The 20,502-nt window shown below is 41.4% G+C and overlaps 1 protein-coding gene across 9 annotated transcripts in view; it reads right to left on the reverse strand.

Annotated features, from left to right (window-relative positions):
- Nucleotides 1–20,502, reverse strand: part of LOC113250117 (ral GTPase-activating protein subunit alpha-1-like) — a 252,384-nt gene that overhangs the window by 222,876 nt on the left and 9,006 nt on the right. For all 9 annotated transcript variants that reach the window (XR_008959472.1, XR_008959474.1, XR_008959473.1 and 6 more), the window contains exon 2: nt 11,349–11,397. Coding sequence is in view for 1 of the 9 variants with exons in the window: in XM_057312825.1 (XP_057168808.1) it covers nt 11,349–11,397 (49 nt within the window). In the remaining 8 variants the exon portion in view is untranslated. The remainder of the gene's footprint in view (nt 1–11,348; nt 11,398–20,502) is intronic.

The raw sequence follows: 20,502 nt of genomic DNA on the forward strand, positions 1-20,502 counted from the left end.
AATTTAAAAGAACTAATTTTTCAATATTTGACAAACATGATAAAATATAAATGTATTCAGTTATGGCCTTTCTTATAAATTCTTCATAGCACGCATCGACACAGATGAAAATGCTATATAAACTACACTGAAGACTATTTCCGATTATATATATTAAAAGCAGTATGTGGCTGATCACGTGCTGACAATCACTCACAGGAGCTCTCTCCTACATTTCCACTTCAGACTCTCTCTAGAACATGTGGGCTCGGCATCTCATAAGCTCATAACTCTAAAGGGTATCTTATATCTTGTTTTACTACATGTTAATGCGGACATACACTCAAACACACTTATATACACACAATGGGCACATGTATATCATACCCCATTTAGTGAAAAATACCTACACACTTGATACCAAGCTTGGTATTTGAAATGCAGGAATAAAATAAATATTCATAAACTATTTAGTTCTTCCTCTTAAGGGTTTCGTGATTAATGGGCGAGAGAGATGATACAGAAAATATCATTCAGGAAAAAAAAAAAAGGCTGACAGAAATTTCTCTGAGCTGCTGCAGAGGGGAGGGGGGGAGCACCTCATCTCAGCAGAAGCTTCACGGAATGTAACCAGGAAAAAAGGACACTTGAGCTGAGACTTACAGAACTAATTAAATTAGCCTCGTGGAGAACAGGCACAAAAGGAAGAGCATGTGTGAAGGCCAACAGGCAAAGACAGCCTGGGACCTGAAAGGAACAGCAGCAGCAAGAGAGCCCACTTGGCTGGCAGGTAGGTGAGGAGGGGAGAAGGGCCTGGAGAGGCAGGTGACGCTATGATCTCATGGAGCACTGTGCATTCACTGAGCGGGTTCCAGCTGGACGGGAATTGAAGATGGCTGAGAAGAAAGGCAGAGATATCAATGAAGAGGCAACGGCAGCATTTCAGAGGAGGAATGAAGTGGCCTGGACAGAGGTCAGCAAGATAAAGAGGAGAAGCATATAATAGTGATATGTAGTAGGTAAAACTGTCAAGGCAGTGGTCAGAGTACTTGTGGTGAATGGAGGACTCAAGAATAACTCCCCAGCGGCTCAGCAAATGGCAATACTTCTATCTAAGATATCAAATCTAGAAGGAATCCCAGCACGTCAAGTTTGGTTCTGGACATCCTGGAAATGGAGGTGTCAATGGACATCTTCAAGGAAATGTTCTAGACAATTAGATATACGGGCCTGGAGGGCAGAAGCAGGATTTGGATGGTAACAGGATATAGGTAGCAGCTGAACATGTGTGTGCATAAGATCCCTCTGAGAGAGCTTAAAAAGAGATGAAAGGAAACCCTGGAGATATCAGTGCACTCAAGTTCTCCAAAGACAATAAGGATGAAGAAGGAAGGGGCGCCTGGGTGGCTCAGTCGGTTAAGCATCTGCCTTCGGCTCAGCTCATAATCACAGGGTCCTGGGATCGAGCGCACCATCGGGCTCCCTGCTCAGTGGGGAGTCTGCTTCTCCCTCTCCCTCTGCTGCTACCCCTGCTTGTGCTCGCCCTCTCTCTCAAATAAATAAATAAAATCTTCTTCTTTTTTTTTTTTTTTTTAAAGAATGAAGAAGGAAGAGCAGAAGCTGGAGACAAGTATGCACAGGTCAAAGAAGAAATTTTGAATTTCCCAGGTGTTTGCACGTTTATTTGTCTCAGAGATTAAAAATACTCATTACTATTTATATATAAATACTTAGAAAAAGTTAAACGACGCTGGAAAATATAAGAAAACTGATGTAAATGAAATATAAGAAAAGTGACTTCAGTATTAAATCAAGTGAACTCAGCATTATCTGCTGCCTGAAGAACCCATAACCTTTGTCAGTCAGACATCAACCACCAGGCAGGATCGATCAATCTATAAATTGTGCAGAGACAAATAAATGGCTTTTTGGGGGGAAAAATCAAGTGGTCTTCACCTTGCAATATACACCAACATGTGTATTAGATGAGTAATACACAAAAGGAAGTAAAGGTAAAAACCAGGTTCTGTTGTAAGTGCCATTATGGTAAAAGGGAATCAGAAGAAGTAAAAATAAGTACGTTCTCTATGGAATATTTTAATAAGAACCCATGCAAGCACTGTCCTAGCAACAGAATGTACACCTCGACATGCCCATGAGCTGCAGACAAGGACACAGACAGGAGTATAGGACCGAGAGAGCTGTCTACAGATTGTGGGAAAACATCACAAGCAAAGAGAAAATCAATGACTCTGGACCTGAGAATAAGGACCAGAGTCTCAGCAGTCAGGCTGCTGCTGACCACATGAGCAACTCTAGCACCCAGAAAAAGCACGGCCTGGAGATGGCCTAGGAGGTTTCCAGACTGAAGAGAGGCCTCCGTTCACATCTAAGTTTTATGGTTCTAACTCATACTTCCCTTCACTGAAAAATTTATTACACAGGCTAGTTCGGTATGTTTGATAACAGATGAATAATGATCATTGCAGGCTGAGTTCTCTGAGGATAGACACTGCGGTGGAGTTAGGAGTGCCCTGGTTTACTGTAAAGGAACATCTGTGGAAGGGAAATGAGGAAGTAGGAGTGGCCAGGGAGCCTCAGACCACCACACAGAGCTAAAAGTCTCTGCCAGCTTAGCAGAAGCGCCACAGCAAAGATGATGCATTAGAGGGGTCTGGTGTGCCTGAAAACGGCTAGGTCCTTGTACCACCACCTTGCTCAGTCAATGGCTGGGGATGAGAAGAGGTGATTGTGGCTGGAGAGCTGAAGGCACTGACAGCCTCGGGCTGCCAGCTAACCCTGCTCCTTGCAGCTCCGTAGCAAATTCTTTCTTGAAGGGCGATGTGAGCAGCACATCTCTCTGCCACAATAATCTTCCAATGATTAATTAGAATATTTTCATCATAATAAGAGGCTGAAGTACTAAGAGCAGTGCACCTGACTCCAGGGACACCGTCTCTGCTGACATTGTTTCTTGTCAATGGGCTGCTGCCTCATGTTGACTGAAGCCTAAGCCCGTTGAGTCCTTCCAGGCCTTCTTCTGCTTCCTACTTTGTAGTTCACTCTTCCTGAGTGAATGGCACGGCAGTGACTCAGTATCCTACTTTCTCATGCATTCTCCACCAAGGGCACTGGGCACCCCAGCTGCAGTCCGGGATATTCTTTTGATCCCATCCAGCCACTTGAAATTAAAACAGCATATAGAAGATGCTGAGAGAATTACTCTACGGATTCAGGATAGATTTGATATTGGACTAGATGAATGCTTGGCAGCATGCCCACTGTTCTTCAGACCTTTACTTTAGTCAGGAAACCAATCTGGCACTGAATCATGCTTTTCAGCTTTCCAAAATACTTATCTGTCTCCTTGATTTGGGTTTATTTTCTTAATGTGCAATAGAGAAAAATGTCTTTTTAATACAAGGAAAACTAAAGAACATAGCAAGATGACGTGTATCTACACACCCGCATACTGTCAGTCGCCACTAGTAGTCTGCAACTTGCTCTGAGGTCAGGCCTATCATCATCACCGCTTCTAGATAAAAGTTTTCTTATTTATAAAATGGATGGACTTTAAAGACACTCAAAAATAAACTCAATGAGGTTTGAATATGAAACACCATGTTCGTAGTCTGAGCTACTAAGAACATTCCCAAATGGACAGAACAAATGGATATGACAACTCAAAGGTTGAAACGTCATCCATGCTGATGCTTCTTTGTGTACCCAAATATTGCAAGGACCATTTTTTATGCATTAAAGTCTCTGAAGGCAATAAAAATAAAGCCCCACATGACCACCTGTGTCTAACTGCTAAGCCTGTCCCTCAGAAAGTCCCAGATGAAGCCTACCTTGCTGAAGCAAATACATCGTGCCATTTCTACTGCAGCCGATATTCTAAGCTACACTACTGGGAATGCCACATAAAGCTATTGACATCTTGTTTGTAGTTTCTCTGGAGAGTAAAATAAAAAAAATTTTCCAGAAAGCCACACAGTGTGAATAAATATTACTTTTCCAAAAAACACATGGCTCTGTTGAATGCTCAGTGCTCAGCTGCATCTATATGGTAATCCATTGTAGCTAACACCTGAAATCGAAATTAGGTATTACTACTGATCAGCACATCAGGGAATCTGTCATTCTTTTAACTGATTATCCATAGTTCTTTTCTCTTCAGAACCTACTGCATGACCACAAATAATGTGAAATGTAAGCTGGAGTTTATACAAGATGCTATCGTGTACTTTAAAACTGCTGATCTTCGTTGAATTCGTGTGGGAAACATTTTTTTCCCAAATTATTACCAGATGAGTGCAACATATCGCAGTCGATTCACAGCTGATTTCAATTCCACTTAGAAAGGTAGGATGATGAAGAATGAGGACAAGATTACATCCTAACTCATGTGAGGTCATCTACCAAAACAATGGTCAGCTAAACTTGTTATGTCCAGAAGTAGGGAGCATGGGGTACAACTCTCCCTGAAACTAGCCAAATGACATAGGGTGCAAGGTAAAGGAAGTGCTGACAAGGGAAAAAATAGGGAGTTTGGTTTACAAGAACATTAAGTCTTAGTTACTTGACCTTTGGAGTAATAAAAGGTCAGAAAACTTCTGGCAACTGGGCAGTTGGGTTTAAAGGAAACACGATGAGTACCCGAGCCACAAGGACAGTGTGGTTTCAGACAGACTCACAGCAGAAGAAGGCTGGAAGCATGGATGCTTCCAGGTAGACCTACAGAGAGGGCAACTTGTTCTTCAGCTGTCATGGGCCTAGCCACGCATCTCTTACTAACAACGACTCGACCCTCCGGTGTGGACAAAATATCTGCATTGAACTCTGGGAGTCAACACTTATTTGAGAACTTAAATTTAAGAGACAGGAGCTAAAATAAGGAACTGCATAATGTGCAATATAGGATGACTATATTTTTAGCGAAAAAGGTAGTGCTTTTCTTCATATATGGCAATCCCTTCCAGAACAGTACAGTACCCATCTCATGACTAGCCATGCTGTTACTGAGCGAGGAAAGCACAGCTCCACCTTGTTACATCCTCTTCAGTCTTTAAGACCAAACTGAACCATTACCTCTTCAGAAGGGTCCACTTCACCACACCCCTCACCAGCATGCTTGCTAGCTAGATGGACACAGGGCCCACCCCACTGCTAGGTGCTACATTTCTTGAGAGAAGGGACCCTCTCTTAGCCATCTTGTATCCCCAACTCCAAGAACAGTACCTGGCACCTCATGTTTCCTAATAAGAACTTCATGCACAATGAGAGGTATGAATGGGAAATGAAAAAGAGGAAGACAACAGGAATTCTAATTTTAGTTCACGTGTATAGGCAGACATAAGGAAATGCCCCAGTTTAGGGAAGGTGCTCACACTCTACAATGGTGGAAACACAGAACCTGACAAGTAGGTACTTGATAAAGAACTGAGCGTGGAATTGTGCTTCCAAACATTACAGTAAACTGTAATGCTTGATTTAGATCATCACTTAAGAGGCAATACTTTCCTCGTTTAAGGTAAAAATAAATGAATGAAAACACTTCAAAAGAGAGACTAAAATACAGGACAAAGACACCTAAAGGAAATATGGAATATAATAAAAATGGAGGGACCTCTAATTTCTCCCTCCTACATTTTAGAAACCAACCAATATTAAAATGTTGAAAACCACATTAAGCAATTAAAACCCAGAAAGGGTAAAGGATCCCATCTACAACCAAAACACTTAGGGAAATCACTGCTTAAAGCACAGACGAAATTGCAAGGAGTCAGGAGGGGGAGGGATGGTGCCTCTCCCATGAAAGCAGAACATATCCAGAATATGCAGCAAAGGAGGAGACCGTCCTGGAGAGAAATGGAGATTCCTCCTTCTGAAAGAGGTTTGCTGAAATAGGATAATTTTTTTTTTTTTTTTAGAATTTCTGAGTCATGTTCTTCAAAGATCCAAGAGGACACTGAATCTTTTTTAAGATCTAGAAAAATAAAGAAAAAGGTGATGCACAAATAAGTTACATGCTGAAATCAGAAAATATTACATGGAGATAAAAACACGGAAGGGGGAATAAACTATGAGAGACTATGGACTCTGGGAAACAAACTGAGGGCTTCGTGGGAGAATGGGATTGGCTGGTGATGGGTATTAAGAAGGGCACGTATTGCATGGTGCACTGGGTGTTACACGCAAGTAATGAGTCATGGAACTTTACATCAAAAACTAGGGATGTACTGTATGGTGACTAACATAATACAATAAAAAAATTATTTAAAAAAACCCCACAGAAAGCATGAATCTCTAGTCTGCCACAAAGTCCCCCACGGTAACCCTGTGGATCACAAGGCCTCCCTGGAACTAAAGAGGTTGAACAGAGATAAATATCTAGATACAGCATGTTTAAAGTTGTAAATCCTGTATATAACTAAAAATCCTACACAAATCTACAAAAGCAGAATATCTATGAAGGAACAAAAATCAGGCTAATAGTCCTTTTCTCTGCAACATTAAGCTCCAGAAGACAGTGTGGTCAATGGCTCACTGTAGGCTAAGCCAAGTAGAATGGGCACCAGAATACCACCCATATGGAGAACAGAAGTCCCAAAGTAGACCAGGTGCTTAGGGAAGAATCAGTACATGATACAGAGGGCTAGACTAAACTATAGCTATTTTAAAAAGCAAACAGAATTCAACATTTTTGAGGAAAAAAAAAGATTATGATTCAGAAAGTATATAGCCAGATATATATGTCTGAAGCTAACGGGAAGGCATTCTAGAGCGGGAAGTATAGCAGCCACATATCTCCCTTCCTTGACATATGAAGCAAATTCATATTCCAGCAAATACAGAGATTAATTAAACAATCCAAAAAAAAAAAAAAAAAAGCTGTGAGGCTCTAAACCCTGTGACAGGAGCTATATTTATATAATAGGAGTTAAGATGGTTATGAAAACTAGAGTAAATCCTCAAAATGATTAACCTAAGAGAAATAACATTCTGAAAATATTATAGGAAAACAATCCAGATACAAAATACTTAAAATAGCTGAGAAGTGAGAAGTACCAAAAATATATGGGATAAAAGTAAAAGCATGGTAAATTGTGGAAGGAGCCGAGATGCCCTTCAACAGATGACTGGATTAAGAAGTTGTGGTCCATATATACGATGGAATATTACTCAGCTATCAGAAAGAACGAGTTCTCAACATTTGCTACAACATGGACAGCACTGGAGGAGATAATACTAAGTGAAATAAGTCAAGCAGAGAAAGACAACTATCATATGATTTCTCTCATCTATGGAACATAAGAACTAGGATGATCGGTAGGGGAAGAAAGGGATAAAGAAAGGGGGGGTAATCAGAAGGGGGAATGAAACATGAGAGACTATGGACTATGAGAAACAAACTGAGGACTTCAGAGGGGAGGGGGGTGGGGGAATGGGATAGACCGGTGATGGGTAGTAAGGAGGGCACGTATTGCATGGTGCACTGGGTGTTATACGCAACTAATGAATCATCGAGCCTTACATCGGAAACCGGGGATGTACTGTATGGTGACTAACATAATATAATAAAAAATCATTAAAAAAAAAAAAAAAAGTAAAAGCATGGGACTATCATCAAGTACTGCTTTACTCTTGATATGAATAATTAGAAGAAAAAAGTTCCGAATGGTACTTTGCTAATTTAAAGATAATTATTAAGAGCACAGAGGATCATGGGGAAGGAAGAGAAAGCTGAATGGGAAGAAATCAGAGAAGATAAACCATGAGAGACTCTTGACTCTGGGAAACAAACTGAGGGTTGTGGAAAGGGACTGGGGCGAGGGCATGGGGTAACTGGGTGATGGGCATTAAGGAGGGCATGTGATGTGATGAACACTGGGTGTTATACGCAACCAATGAATCACTGAACGCTACATCAAAAACTAGTGATGTGCTGTATATTGGCTAATTGAATTTAAATTATAAATAAGTAAATAAATTGGCATTCTAAATAATATTACTAAAGATAATTTTTGGAATGATAGAAAATAGAAAGCATATTTTCCAAATCACAAAGTTCATTCCATAAAGTGAAAGTGACCTCTCCCTCAACAGAAAAAGTAGAAAAAAAACCCAAAAATGTTGATTATCACACATAAAAAATCATAAATACAAATAGGCTAAGTTCCTCTACCAAAGACCAAGTCATTCAGACCTGGCTTTCAAACACAGAAAGATTAACAATAAAGCACAGAAACTGATCTATCAGGTGTGCATGGGCACAAACCCACAGCAAAGTAGTATCAATAGCAAGTGAAAAGGCTTTAAGGGGAACAAAGGGAATCCTTTCAAATAGAATAAAAATGTGGAAAAAAAGATGGTCTCTTCAATCAATGGTGCTGGGAAAATTGGACAGCTACATGCAAAAGAATGAAACTTGACCACTCTCTCACACCATCCACAAAGATTGACTCCAAATGGATGGAAGACCTCGATGTGAGACAGGAACCCATCAAAAACCTAGAGGAGAACATAGGCTGCAACCTCTTTAACAACGGCCATGGCAACTTTTTCATGACACATCTCCAAAGGCAAGAGAAACAAAAGAACAAATGAACTTGTGGGCCTTCATCAAGATAAAAAGCTTCTGCACAGTCAAGGAAACAGTCAAAAAAACTAAGAGGCAGCCCACAGAATGGCAGAAGATATTTGCAAATGACACTACAGATCAAAGACTGCTATCCAAGATCTATAAAGAACTGTTGAAACTCAATACATGGGAAACAAATAATCAAATTAAAAAATGGGCAGAAGATATGAACAGATACTTTTCCAATGAAGACATACAAATGGCTAACAGACACATGAAAAATGCTCAAAACCATTAGCCATCAGAGAAATTCAAATCAAAACCACATTGAGATACCACCTTACGCCAGTTAAAACGGCAAAAACTGACAAGGCAGGAAGCAACAAATGTTGGAGAGGATGTGGAGAAAGGGGATCCCTCTTACGCTGTTGGTGGCAATGCAAGTTGGTACAGCCACTCTGGAAAACAGTGTGGAGGTCCCTTAAAAAGTTAAAAATTGTGCTACCCTATGATCCACCCATTGCACTACAGGGTATCTACCCCAAAGATACAGACATAGTGAAGAGAAGGGCCATATGCACCCCAATGTTTATAGCAGCACTGTCCACAATAGCTAAATCGTGGAAGGAGCTGAGATGCCCTTCAAGAGATGACTGGATTAAGAAGCTGTGGTCCATATATACAATGGAATATTACTCAGCTATCAAAAAGAACGATTTCTCAACATTTGCTGCAACACAGACGGCACTGGAGGAGATAATGCTAAGTGAAATAAGTCAAGCAGAGAAAGACAATTATCATATGGTTTCTCTCATCTATGGAACATAAGAACTAGGAAGATCGGTAGGAGAAAAAAGGGATAAAGAAAGGGGGGGTGATCAGAAGGGGGAATGAAGCATGAGAGACTATGGACTCTGAGAACCAATGAGGGCTTCGGGGGGGGGGGATGGGACAGGCTGGTGATGGGTAGTAAGGAGGGCACGTATTGCATGGTGCACTGGTTGTTAATTGCAACTAATGAATCATCGAACTTTACATCAAAAACCAGGGATGTACTGTATGGTAACTAACATAATATAATAAAAAATATTATTATTAAAAAAAAACCAAAAACAGAACACTTTAAATCAGAAGCAGGATGACTGTCTTTGTTGGGTCTATTTACCCACATACTGGAGGGCCGGGCCAGCAGTGTTAAGACAAGAAAACGGACTCACTGGCAAGCTTGTCATTACTCACAGACAATCTGACTGTCCACCAAGAAAACACACAAACAAAAAATCTGCAGACAATACGCTGGAATTAAATAAATCATACATATTCACTTAATCCAGCAGTGGGAATGGAATGAATGAACTTGAGCTAAATTCACAAACAGGATTAAATCTCAGAAATACCGTTGAATGTGAACAGCAAGCCACAGATGATTATGCACCACGTGAGACCATTTTTATTATACTCAAAACCAAACAAAGCTGCACAATGCATTGTTTAGGGATACGAACACTTGTGGTAAAAACCATTTTTAAAAAAGAAGGGTAACGGCATAATGCAGAGGAGTGGCTGCCTTCAGAGGAGAAAAAGAACAGGATCAAGGAGAAGTAGCTTCTACTTCTTAAAATGAGGGAGGGGGGGACGGTGTCAAGAGAAGGGGCTTTAGAACTATGCCTCATAACTTGCATATATGTTATAGATTCTTTAGTAAATGTTCAACTGCTACATAAACCAGACAATTTAAATTAATAGGACAGTTCAAACAAATGATGGATACATATTTAAGTGACAGGCTTAACTAAAGCTCCTGTTAAAGACAGCTCCTCTGTACAAATTTCATTCACAGCAGGGTTACCACAGGAAACACAATAACCACCATAACATAAACAGTGAATCAATGTCTCTTACTCTGGGGAAGGAGTACAGCCCTTTAAGGAGAGAAAGGGGAACCACAGTCACTGAGGGCCAGCCAGGAGCCAAGTACTGGGCAGGAGGTCTTCAGATCTGTTTTATTCCACAAACCCAAAAAGCCCCTGGAGAGCTTTCTCCCCTGGCCTCTCCCTCCAGCCAGCTCTGCAACAAACATACATTAGGCCTTCCTTTTATCGTCATAAAGTTGATCGCACACCAGCCTAAGCACATGTCTCTTCAAACCATGAATAATTTCTAGATAACCAACAATTAACTTGCAGAACCTACAATTTAGTTCTAGTGCAGCTCTCAAGGTATCAGTAATCTGGCCGCTTGTCTAATACATGTGGACAAGAGAGACTGTAAGCTTAATAGACCAAGAACCACACCCAAACACACTGTTCCAACTTTGAAAAGAATATGTGATCACACACGGACACACAGACACATACAAAGATTGCAATCTCACTAGTAGTCAGGAACAACATATTAAAAACAGTGGGTTTTCAACATGTCAGTTGGCATATATACACACACAAAAAATCATCGCCAGTGTTGCTTAGGGAAATTTACACACAACTTCCATAAAAGTTTCCATATAAATTTATATGACCTTCAATTTGGTCATATCAGTAGTTTAATGTGGATACATTTCCATCTAAGAACTTCACATCTAGGTAACCATACAGGAAAAATTCTCCCACATGTTTGCAAAAAAAATTAAAAATCACAAGAATATTCTTTGCAGCATTGTTTTTAAAAGTGGAAGGAAGGAAATACATGTCCATCATTTTTTATGTCCTCAAGTAAAATTAAAGAGCTAAAGTACCACATTTTCAACAAGAATCTCAAAAGCTAAATGAATTTAACAAAAACTTACCTCAAAAAGAGGATGGAGTCCAGCTCCTCCCTTTCTGACTTCTTATTCCCTAGAATGTATAAAAAAAAAAATTAGTTATCATGACAATGTGTACATTTTAAGATATTAAAAATTATGTTATCTTGAAAACACTGAAGCTTGAACACACACTCATTTATTCAAAAACTACCAGGAGGTAGCGTGGAACCCCTGTCGGGAATGTAGATAAACACCCAAGCCACAGCACCTGAGGCCACACCTAGCAGAGCCACTCTTCGCTAGCTGTTTAACCACAGACTCCACGTTTGCCAAATCACTGTCAACCCGTGGAATGCAATTTATTTATTTCTCAATTACTTATGAGCTCAAATTATGAAGGAATGCACAGCAGATGCAAAGAAAGAGTTCTAGCTTTTTTGATGTGAAGAGACACAGAGCAGTCATAACTATGAAAAGCCACGCATGTCTTCAGGTCACGTGCATTGTTCTTTCGATAGTGACAATAAGAGAAAATACAAAACCTACAGCAGCCAGTTACATTTATTGTCCAGTCTCTCTGCCGGGGGCCCTGCACTAAGAGCTTGCCATTCAGCATCTAACTTGGGAAGTGGTAACCTTTTCTGCAAAGGGCCAGGGAGTGTATGTTTTAGGCCCCTCTTGTAATCATTTAATGCTGCCACGATGGTGCAAAAGCAGCCATGGGTAACATAAATACACTGGTATGGCTGTGTCCAACAACTTATTTGTCAAAACGAGCAGCCAGCTCTAAGTTGTGGACCCCTGATCTAACGGAATGCCCACAGCTCTAGGAAGTAAGGTAAGATGGCATTCGTTCATTGAACAAATACTAAAGAATGTCTCTGTGTCAGAGATTCTTCCAGGCCCTGAGGATACAGGCGTGATACAAAATACAAAAAAACCATGCCCTGAGGAAGCTTATATTCTGGCAGTAAGAGGCATTCGGTAAATGAGAAAACCAAGAGGAAAGGCTAATGGGGAATGCCCAAACAGGCAGTATTCAATTCTGACCAGGGAAGTACACCTTGCTGATAAGATGACATCCGAGCAAAGATCTGAAACAGGTAAGGAAGAGAAACACATGGACATTTGGGGGTAAAGAAATAAGCCATATGGACATTTGGGAGAAATTTGTTCCGGGCAGAGGGATTGGACAGTGCAAACTCCTTATGGCTGAGCAAGTCTGGCATGGTCAGGAAACAGCGAGAAGGCCCTTGAGTCTACAGCGAAGGGGGAGAATTGCTGCAGGTGAGGTTAGAAAGCGGGTAGGGTAAAGGCTGGCAGGTAGGTGGGGCCTGAGGCCATTGTAATGAGTTCCACAACTGGGAAGCTATTTGAGGGTGCGGAGTCATATTTTTAAAGCATCACTCCAGCTGCTCTTCTGAAGAGACTCTGGCAGGGATTGGGGGAGGGGGGGAGTAGGTCACAAGTGTGGAAAGGGGAAGACCATTTCTGAGAATAACTGCAATAATCTGCGTGAGGATAATGGGAGCACCAGCAATACCAGCACAGGCAGTGAGAAGAGGCCAATGACTCTGGATATATTTGAAGGTAGAGCCAATAAACTCGAGTTTTGGCCTAAATAACGGAAGGCTGACGTTATCATAAGATGATTTCATGATTCACAGCAAACATTTTCCTTCTTTCTGTTGTTTTGGCATTTTTCTTCCTGGTATTCCAATCGAAACACAAATTGTATTAAAAGCAAGAAACTTTAAAATCTCAATCCTATTTTTATTGGTTCTTCATGATGTTTCTTTGTAGTAGACTGCAAGAATGCAGAGTTTTCCTCTCCTAGCAAGAGATGTCTATTTCTCTATTTGCATCAGAGAGGCACGGAACTTGTTCTGGTCAATGTGACATTAACAAACGTGAAGCAAGCACGAGTTTGAAAAACCTCATGCACCAGCTAAGCTTGGAACCCTATGGCCAACATCGTAAGGAGCTCAAGATAGCCTGCAAGCATGGAGTGCCCTGGTCAACAGCGTGCCAACCACAAGACACGTAAACGAGGCCATCTACCACCAGCCGATGTGAGAGGCATGTGCAAGCCTAAACCAGAACTGCCCAAGAAACCCAGAAAATTGTAAGCAAAATGACTGGTTGTTTTATTACGGCACTTAGCTTTGGGATGGTTTGTAATGCAATCCGTTATGCAGCACAAACTAACTGATACACTCTTGAACAACTACATTTTTTTCTAAAAGGACAGAAAGAGCAAAAGGGGAAAGAAGGAGGGACAGAGGAGCTTTCAAATGGGGTTTTTTGGCTTAAGGCTTTTTTTTAAAAAAGGGATTCTAATATCTTTCTTTGCTATTTTGATTACCCATAATATCACACTTTTTCCCTCCACACACCTGTGAAAAAAAGTTAAGTGGAGCAAAACTAGGAAACAGGATAAAAGTCAGATTGTTTCCTATTTGAATTTTCTACCAATTTGGAAAAAATTTAAGCTCAAGATTTACGTCAATTTATAACTCACAGGGGAAAAAACTGAGCAATTCATTGAAAAACAAAAAACAAAACCCCTTGTTGGCATCCTTGGGCACGTGCCTGTATTTGACTTGATGACCGTCTAGAAGCTGGAGCATTCTGTCAGACTCTGAACCATCTGGTCTGTGTCCGAGACCACCACAGCGCCTCGCACCACGTTCTTTCCCCTCCATGCCTGACGTCTGCCTTAGGTTCTGCAGAAGCAGTCAGGACACCCATACATTCCTCTCTGCATCCTCTTCTGTATACCTGACCCTACAGCAGCCCACATCCCCCACCATCGTGCACCATCAGTTATCTCCCTTTAGTCAGCCTGCAAACAGTAAATGCAGCCTGTAAAACCCTCCCCTGACCACGCTACGCCTTGAGTTACAGTCCCCTGTCTTCACCATCACACTTTCTAAAAGGGTATTCTTGTGTGTAGCCTCCAGTCTCACCCCCACTCACTCCATCTCTGTCTGGCTTAGGATCCCCCCACTCACCTAGATTTTTCTTTCAGTGCTCAGTGACAAGCTCCTTGATGCACTACCACTTCCTAATCCAGCTGCCCCACAACTTTTGCATTCTTAAACGTTGCCGACATTTCATTCCTTGAAATTCGCTCTTTTCTGGCTTTCTGTGACAAACTGCTTTCCTGGCATCGAAGCCCCTTCCCAGCTCCACACACTACTCCTTTATCTTTCCAATAAAAGAAGCAGTTACCCCAAATCCTTAACTGTCACTCTCTCTATGAAGAACACATCCCTTGGCAACAGCATGATTGCACCTCTCTTCTCCCATGCTCCCATTCCTACATTTTTACTGCCCAGCCAGAACCCACATCTGGGTGTCCCACGGGCACCACAACTCAGACTGCCCAAAGCTGCACTCATCCTCCTACCTCCCGAACCTGGCTCCCCTCCAGAGTTCCCACAACTGTTGTGGCAGTTTATGAACCAGACTCAACATTCTGAAAGCATATATGCATCCCTATGCCCACGGCAGCATTACTAAAATAGCTGAGACATGGAAGCAGCCCAAGTGTCCATCAACAGAAGAAGAAGTGGTACATACGTACGAGGGTATATTACTCCATACCATAAAAAAGTACGAGATCTTGATATTTATAACAGCATGGAAGTACCTAGACGGTATTATGCTAAGCGAAATAAGTCAGAGAAAGACAACTGCTGTATGATTTCACTCACATGTGTAACCTAAAAAAAACAAAACAAGTGAATAAGCAAGCAAACAAAAAGCAGAATCAAACCTACAAATACAGAGAACGAACTGATGGTTGTAAGAAGAAAGGGGGTAGAGGGATGGGTGAAATGGGTGACGGGGAGTGTAGTACAGGCTTCCAGTTATGGAATGAACACGTCACAGGGATGAAAGGCACAGCATATTGAATACAGTCAGTGCTACTGTAATAGTGCTGTACGGTGACAGATGGCAGCTACGCTTGTGACGAGCCAATCACTACGTTGTACATTGGAAACTAACGTGATACTGTGTGTCAACTCTACTCAAGTAAAAGAAAGATTTTTTTATAAATAAGACTGAGGTAGAAATAAGCGTGCTAACATGTAAGGATTTCCAAAATAGACTACATAAAACAAATAAGAAGGTGATGACGGCAGCTAATATTTACTGAGCACATATTATGTGCCATACTCTGTCCTGAAATCCCAGGATACGTGTTAACCTGTTTGAGGCTGACAGGAGAAAGCTGAGTCAGAGAGAGGTGAAGTCACTTGACCAAGGAGCAACAGCTGGGAGAACAGCGCCAGGAGCCAAACCCAGTCTAGCTCCCCAGGCTACACTATCCTGTCACCTAAATACAGAACAGACTGTGCAGAGTGACATTATTGGCTTGATTTTTCAAGGAATATTTTACACAGGTATATAAGAGATAAAAATCATATCTTTTCAAGTTACACTGAGCCAGAGATCAAGACTCCCTCAGGTCTTTCCATTAAGAAATACAATATAAAGTACAAATGGGGCCCTAATTTGGTCGGTTCCTGAAATTGAGCCAACCACTGGCTTCTCTTTGCAATCATGATATAGATAAATTAATATGACCCTGACCAATCAACATTTTCCTGTGCTCATTCTTTTCTGGCAACTGGCAGATCTATCTCCATGTTTTGTCAAAATCAGGGGTACTTTTTTTTTTTTTTTAAGACAAAGAGAAACTGTGTGCATACCGGGGAGGGGGGCGGTGGAGAGCAGGAGCAGAGGGAGACTGAGAGAGAGAATCTTATGCAGGAGCCCAGCACAGAGCTCTAGCGGGGCTCAATCTCACAATCCTGAGATCATGACCTGAGCTGAAATCAAGAGTCAGACGCTTAACCAGCTGAGCCACCCAGCGATCCCAGGGGTACTCTCTAATATATCTGCTTCTTGCCTCTTCCTGAAATTTGGGGTAACACAGCAAGTCCACCTCCATACTGTTACAAGCTTGGGCTGCTGTGTGGGTCCCTCTACATGGCCCCACAGCAGTCTAGCTTTCCTGTCCCATGGCCTGTGGTGTTCCCAGCCTGTCTTCTCATCACTGCTTGCTGCCACAATAAGGACAGACACGGGCCACATGTGCCCACCTTCTGCAAAACCTGCTTCTGCCACGGCTTCCACAGCTACTCATTTCGCTTCTCCAGCACCACTTCTTTCTCTTACCTCTTCCCTTTTCTGTCTCCAGTCCCTGCTCAGTATTGGGGCAAAGGATCACACTTTTTATAAAGTAAGCCAAAAGAAAAGAAAGGCTTTACAAAGAAAGGTCCTGAAGTTCAACTCAAGTCACTCCCTGGCTTGTCCTCCCCTGGGCTCCCCATCTCACCTTAGTTAGAGGAAAATCCCAAATCCTCAATGAGACCTACAAGCCCCACCTGGTCCTACCCTTTCCTCTCCCACCCACAACTCCTCCAACTCTACTGACTTCCATTAGATTCTCAAGCCTATTTATGACTCAGAGCCTTTGCACTTACTGTTCCCTCTGTTTGGAACACTACTCCCATAAATAATCACCAAGCTATTCCCTGCTTAACCCGATCTTGACTCTAACCCCTCTTCAGAGAGGCCTTCCCTGACCCTGCTGCCTAGACCACGTACACACACCCCTATCAAGCTTCATTTTTCTATAATTATTACCTGAAATTATACATTTACTTGTTATTTATTGTCCATCTGCCCGAATGAATGAAAAGCTCATTAAACTGGAGATTTATTTGGCACACAGCAAATCCTCAGTATCTACCTGTGGGATGACTTTAAAAACAATGTATACTAACACAGATAGAATTCAAAGAGTGGCAAATTCATTTATTACAAGGAAAACCCTTACTCCCCTCAAATTAGATAAATCCTCAAATATAATTCCCACAGTCTTAAGTAGAACTTATAAAACGTCATGTAAAGTTTTCTCAATGCCCGAGGATTATCAACACAAAAGTCAATGCCCTTGTGATATATACATGGGCATAAGCAGAGATATGAGCAGTACTATTTTGTGTGGGAATGTATCAGAATGCCTTTCCAGAACCACTTTCTCAGAAATATACGAGCCAGAATGAGATTCCGTTTCTAGGAACGGGGCAAATGATATCCAGGCCGGCCAAGCAGAGTACCCCATCTCCCACGGGAATGGGCCCATGACCCAAGTAAAGCCAATCAGCATGGTCTCAGGACCTGGGGCCCTAGAGAAGCCACACTCTTCTCAAGGGTCACTAGCTTTCAGGGACCATCTCTCCTGCACCTGGAAGAGTCAGCCTGAGAACGAAGGAAAACCACATAAAGGAAACAAATGGACATAGAGTATTTTTCACCAAGAGGGAGGTCAAAAAAGAGAGTGGAGGTGAGAATGGGTGAGTGTCCTGGACTCCACTTACATCCCTATCAACAGTCATATGTACTTAAAGCTAAATGTTCCCCTACAGTAGTTGTGTGTATCATTAAATCCCCCCCTTTTAAGTTAGAGTTTCTGCCACTTGCAACCAAGAGTCCTCACTCATATAAATATGCTCAACATATACAGCTGACCCTTGAACAATGCAAGGATTGGGGCTGTCTACTCCCTCCATGCAACTTTTGACTCCCCCAAAACTTAACTCATAACAGCCTACTGTTGACCAGAAGCCTCACCAATAACATATACAATTAACACATATTTTGTATGTATGTAATATGCACATGATATGCTGTATTCTTACAATAAAGTAAGCTAGAGAAAAGAAAAGGTTATTAAGAAAATCATAAGGAAGATAAAATACATTTACAGTCCTGTACTGTTATTATCAAAAAAAAAAAAAAAATCCACATAGAAGTCGACCCATGCAGTTCAAACCCGTTGTTCAAGGATCTATTGTACTATCACCCTGGTGGAGCAGAATGATTTTTAGGAGGAAAAAAAAAAAAAAACTCAGCTGGTTAAACACACAGAGCTGCTTGCCAGGGGCTGGAGGGAGGAGGGAATGAGAGACTGCTTAATGGGTACAGGGTTTTCTGTTGGAGTGATAAAACTGCTCTGGACCTAGACAGAGGTGTGGTGATTACACAGCACTGCAAATGTTCTGAATGCCACTGAATTGTTCACTTGAAAATTATTAATTTTATAGTATGTGAAATGTACCTCAATAAACAAAATTTTAAACGTGAAAACAATGCTGCAATGCATTTCTTAATCGCCTTTAAGTAAACCTATCATCATTTCCTACAAAAGGAAATTAAGTCAAATGATATGTACATTTTTTAAGACCATTGGCACATACCAACAAATTACTTTCCAGAGAGATCATACCAAATCAGAGTCCTATCAAAGGTGTATTGGAAAGCAAATACAGATAACCAGGAGGAATGATTAAGGGAAGAAACAGCAACTTTGCTAAAATCATCGGTAGATGCTTTTTTATTTGTAAGTTTATATATCCTAGATAACTGAAGTGACATTTAAAACATTGGTTCTTGTCATTTCTTCATTTGTGACATATATATGTATATTTTAAACATCTGTTCTAATTTCTCCTATTAATATGTAGGAGCTCTCTATGTACTGAGGTTATAACTACATCCTCTCCCATAAATTTCAAATATTTTTCCAGTTCGTTATTTACTTACTTCAGTTAAAATGATGTGTCTGTTTGGGTACATATTTATTTAAGGAGCAGAAAGAGAGGAATGGAACCATTCTTTCCAAAACAAATAGCTGCAACCTGACACACACACACACACACACACACACACACACACACGAGGTGATATTTTACTTCTACCCGAAGTTCAGCATAAGTTCTACTACATCAGCCGAACTAACCCAAACACATCCTTATCTTATCAGATATGAAGTCCATGGAAAATAGAGGTCTACACTGTTTGTTCCAGAAATATGACCAGACATAAATAAAACACGTTAATCCCTTTAAAAAGTTGTAACGAAGCAACATAGGTCATCTGTTCCCCTCTCTTCCATGCTGTCTTAAAAACACTATCAAAGATCTCATTGAAAGAATTTTTACTACTCATAACCAGTCCTTTTGGGGGGACAGTGACTCAGTTTCGGTTTCTGTATATTTAAATTTTTACAATAGTGTCTCTGCAATTTTGTTTCCATAAAAGAAGCCTCACCCAAGGCTATCCTTACCCACAGCCCTCTGGTCCGGCTGCCCCTCTCCCCAGACCTCTTTTCCCAACCTCTTCTCCCTTTTGTCCACACAAATAGTCCTTTCTCACAGCTGTTCCCCTTGGGATCAGAGGGTGGGTCTGATAATGAGTGCACGTACACAAGGGAGAAGGTTAGGGGGCTCCTTCAAGAGGCCTTAATTCTCGGTCTCAAATCACTACTTTAATGACGGGAACATCTGGCTTGTGAAAACAATCTTTGGTGCAGGAAAGCTTTTAGAAAATTTTCAAAACATCAGGTGGCTGTTACTCCCCCACAGACTTACATCCGTCTATTTGGAAATCACATTTTGGGTTTGTTTGCTTTTTTAATAGTTATTTATTCTAGACTTGGATTGCAAGTTCTGGCATCCCCAACACTGTGTATAGCCCCTGGCACATATTCTGTCTGGATAAAAAATAACTGCTAAATGAACAAGGGAACTCTGGAGCCAGCTGCCTGGGTTCAAGTCCTGACTCTGTCACTTACCAGCTGCATAACCTTGAACAAGATTCTTATCCTCTCTGTGTCTCATCTGTAAAATGAGGATAATAATATTACCGATCCCATTTGGGAGGATTACATGAGTTAATCCATGTAAAAGTATTTCTGGCAGTGTTTGGCACCTGGAGAGTGCTGATTAAATGCTAATTACTACGATTACAAATAAGGAAGTATGTTACCAAAAGGAATCAAGATGAACAAGAAGCTCTTCATGTTCTCAGTGTATTTATCAACTAGTAGGTGATATCCTGCAGACACAAAGCCAAAGGCCATCAACGCCAAACGCAAAATTCCAAATGCTGTGGGAATTCTGAGGAAACAGCACTTCAGGGCGGAGGGATAGATCGAGTTTATGTGGAAGATGGAGTGTGCTCGTGCTGTCTCCCGGAAGGGTTTTAGATGGTAGGATGGGCAACACCTTCTGGGAAAGGGACGGTGTGTCACTTTGGGCTCCCGGAGAAGTAGACACCAAGACAGGATTACACATGTAGGAGACTTACTGGGGGAACTGCCTGTGAAGGGAAAGGG

The sequence above is a fragment of the Ursus arctos genome, unplaced genomic scaffold (genome assembly GCF_023065955.2).
Source record: "Ursus arctos isolate Adak ecotype North America unplaced genomic scaffold, UrsArc2.0 scaffold_16, whole genome shotgun sequence".
Lineage (NCBI taxonomy): Eukaryota > Metazoa > Chordata > Mammalia > Carnivora > Ursidae > Ursus > Ursus arctos.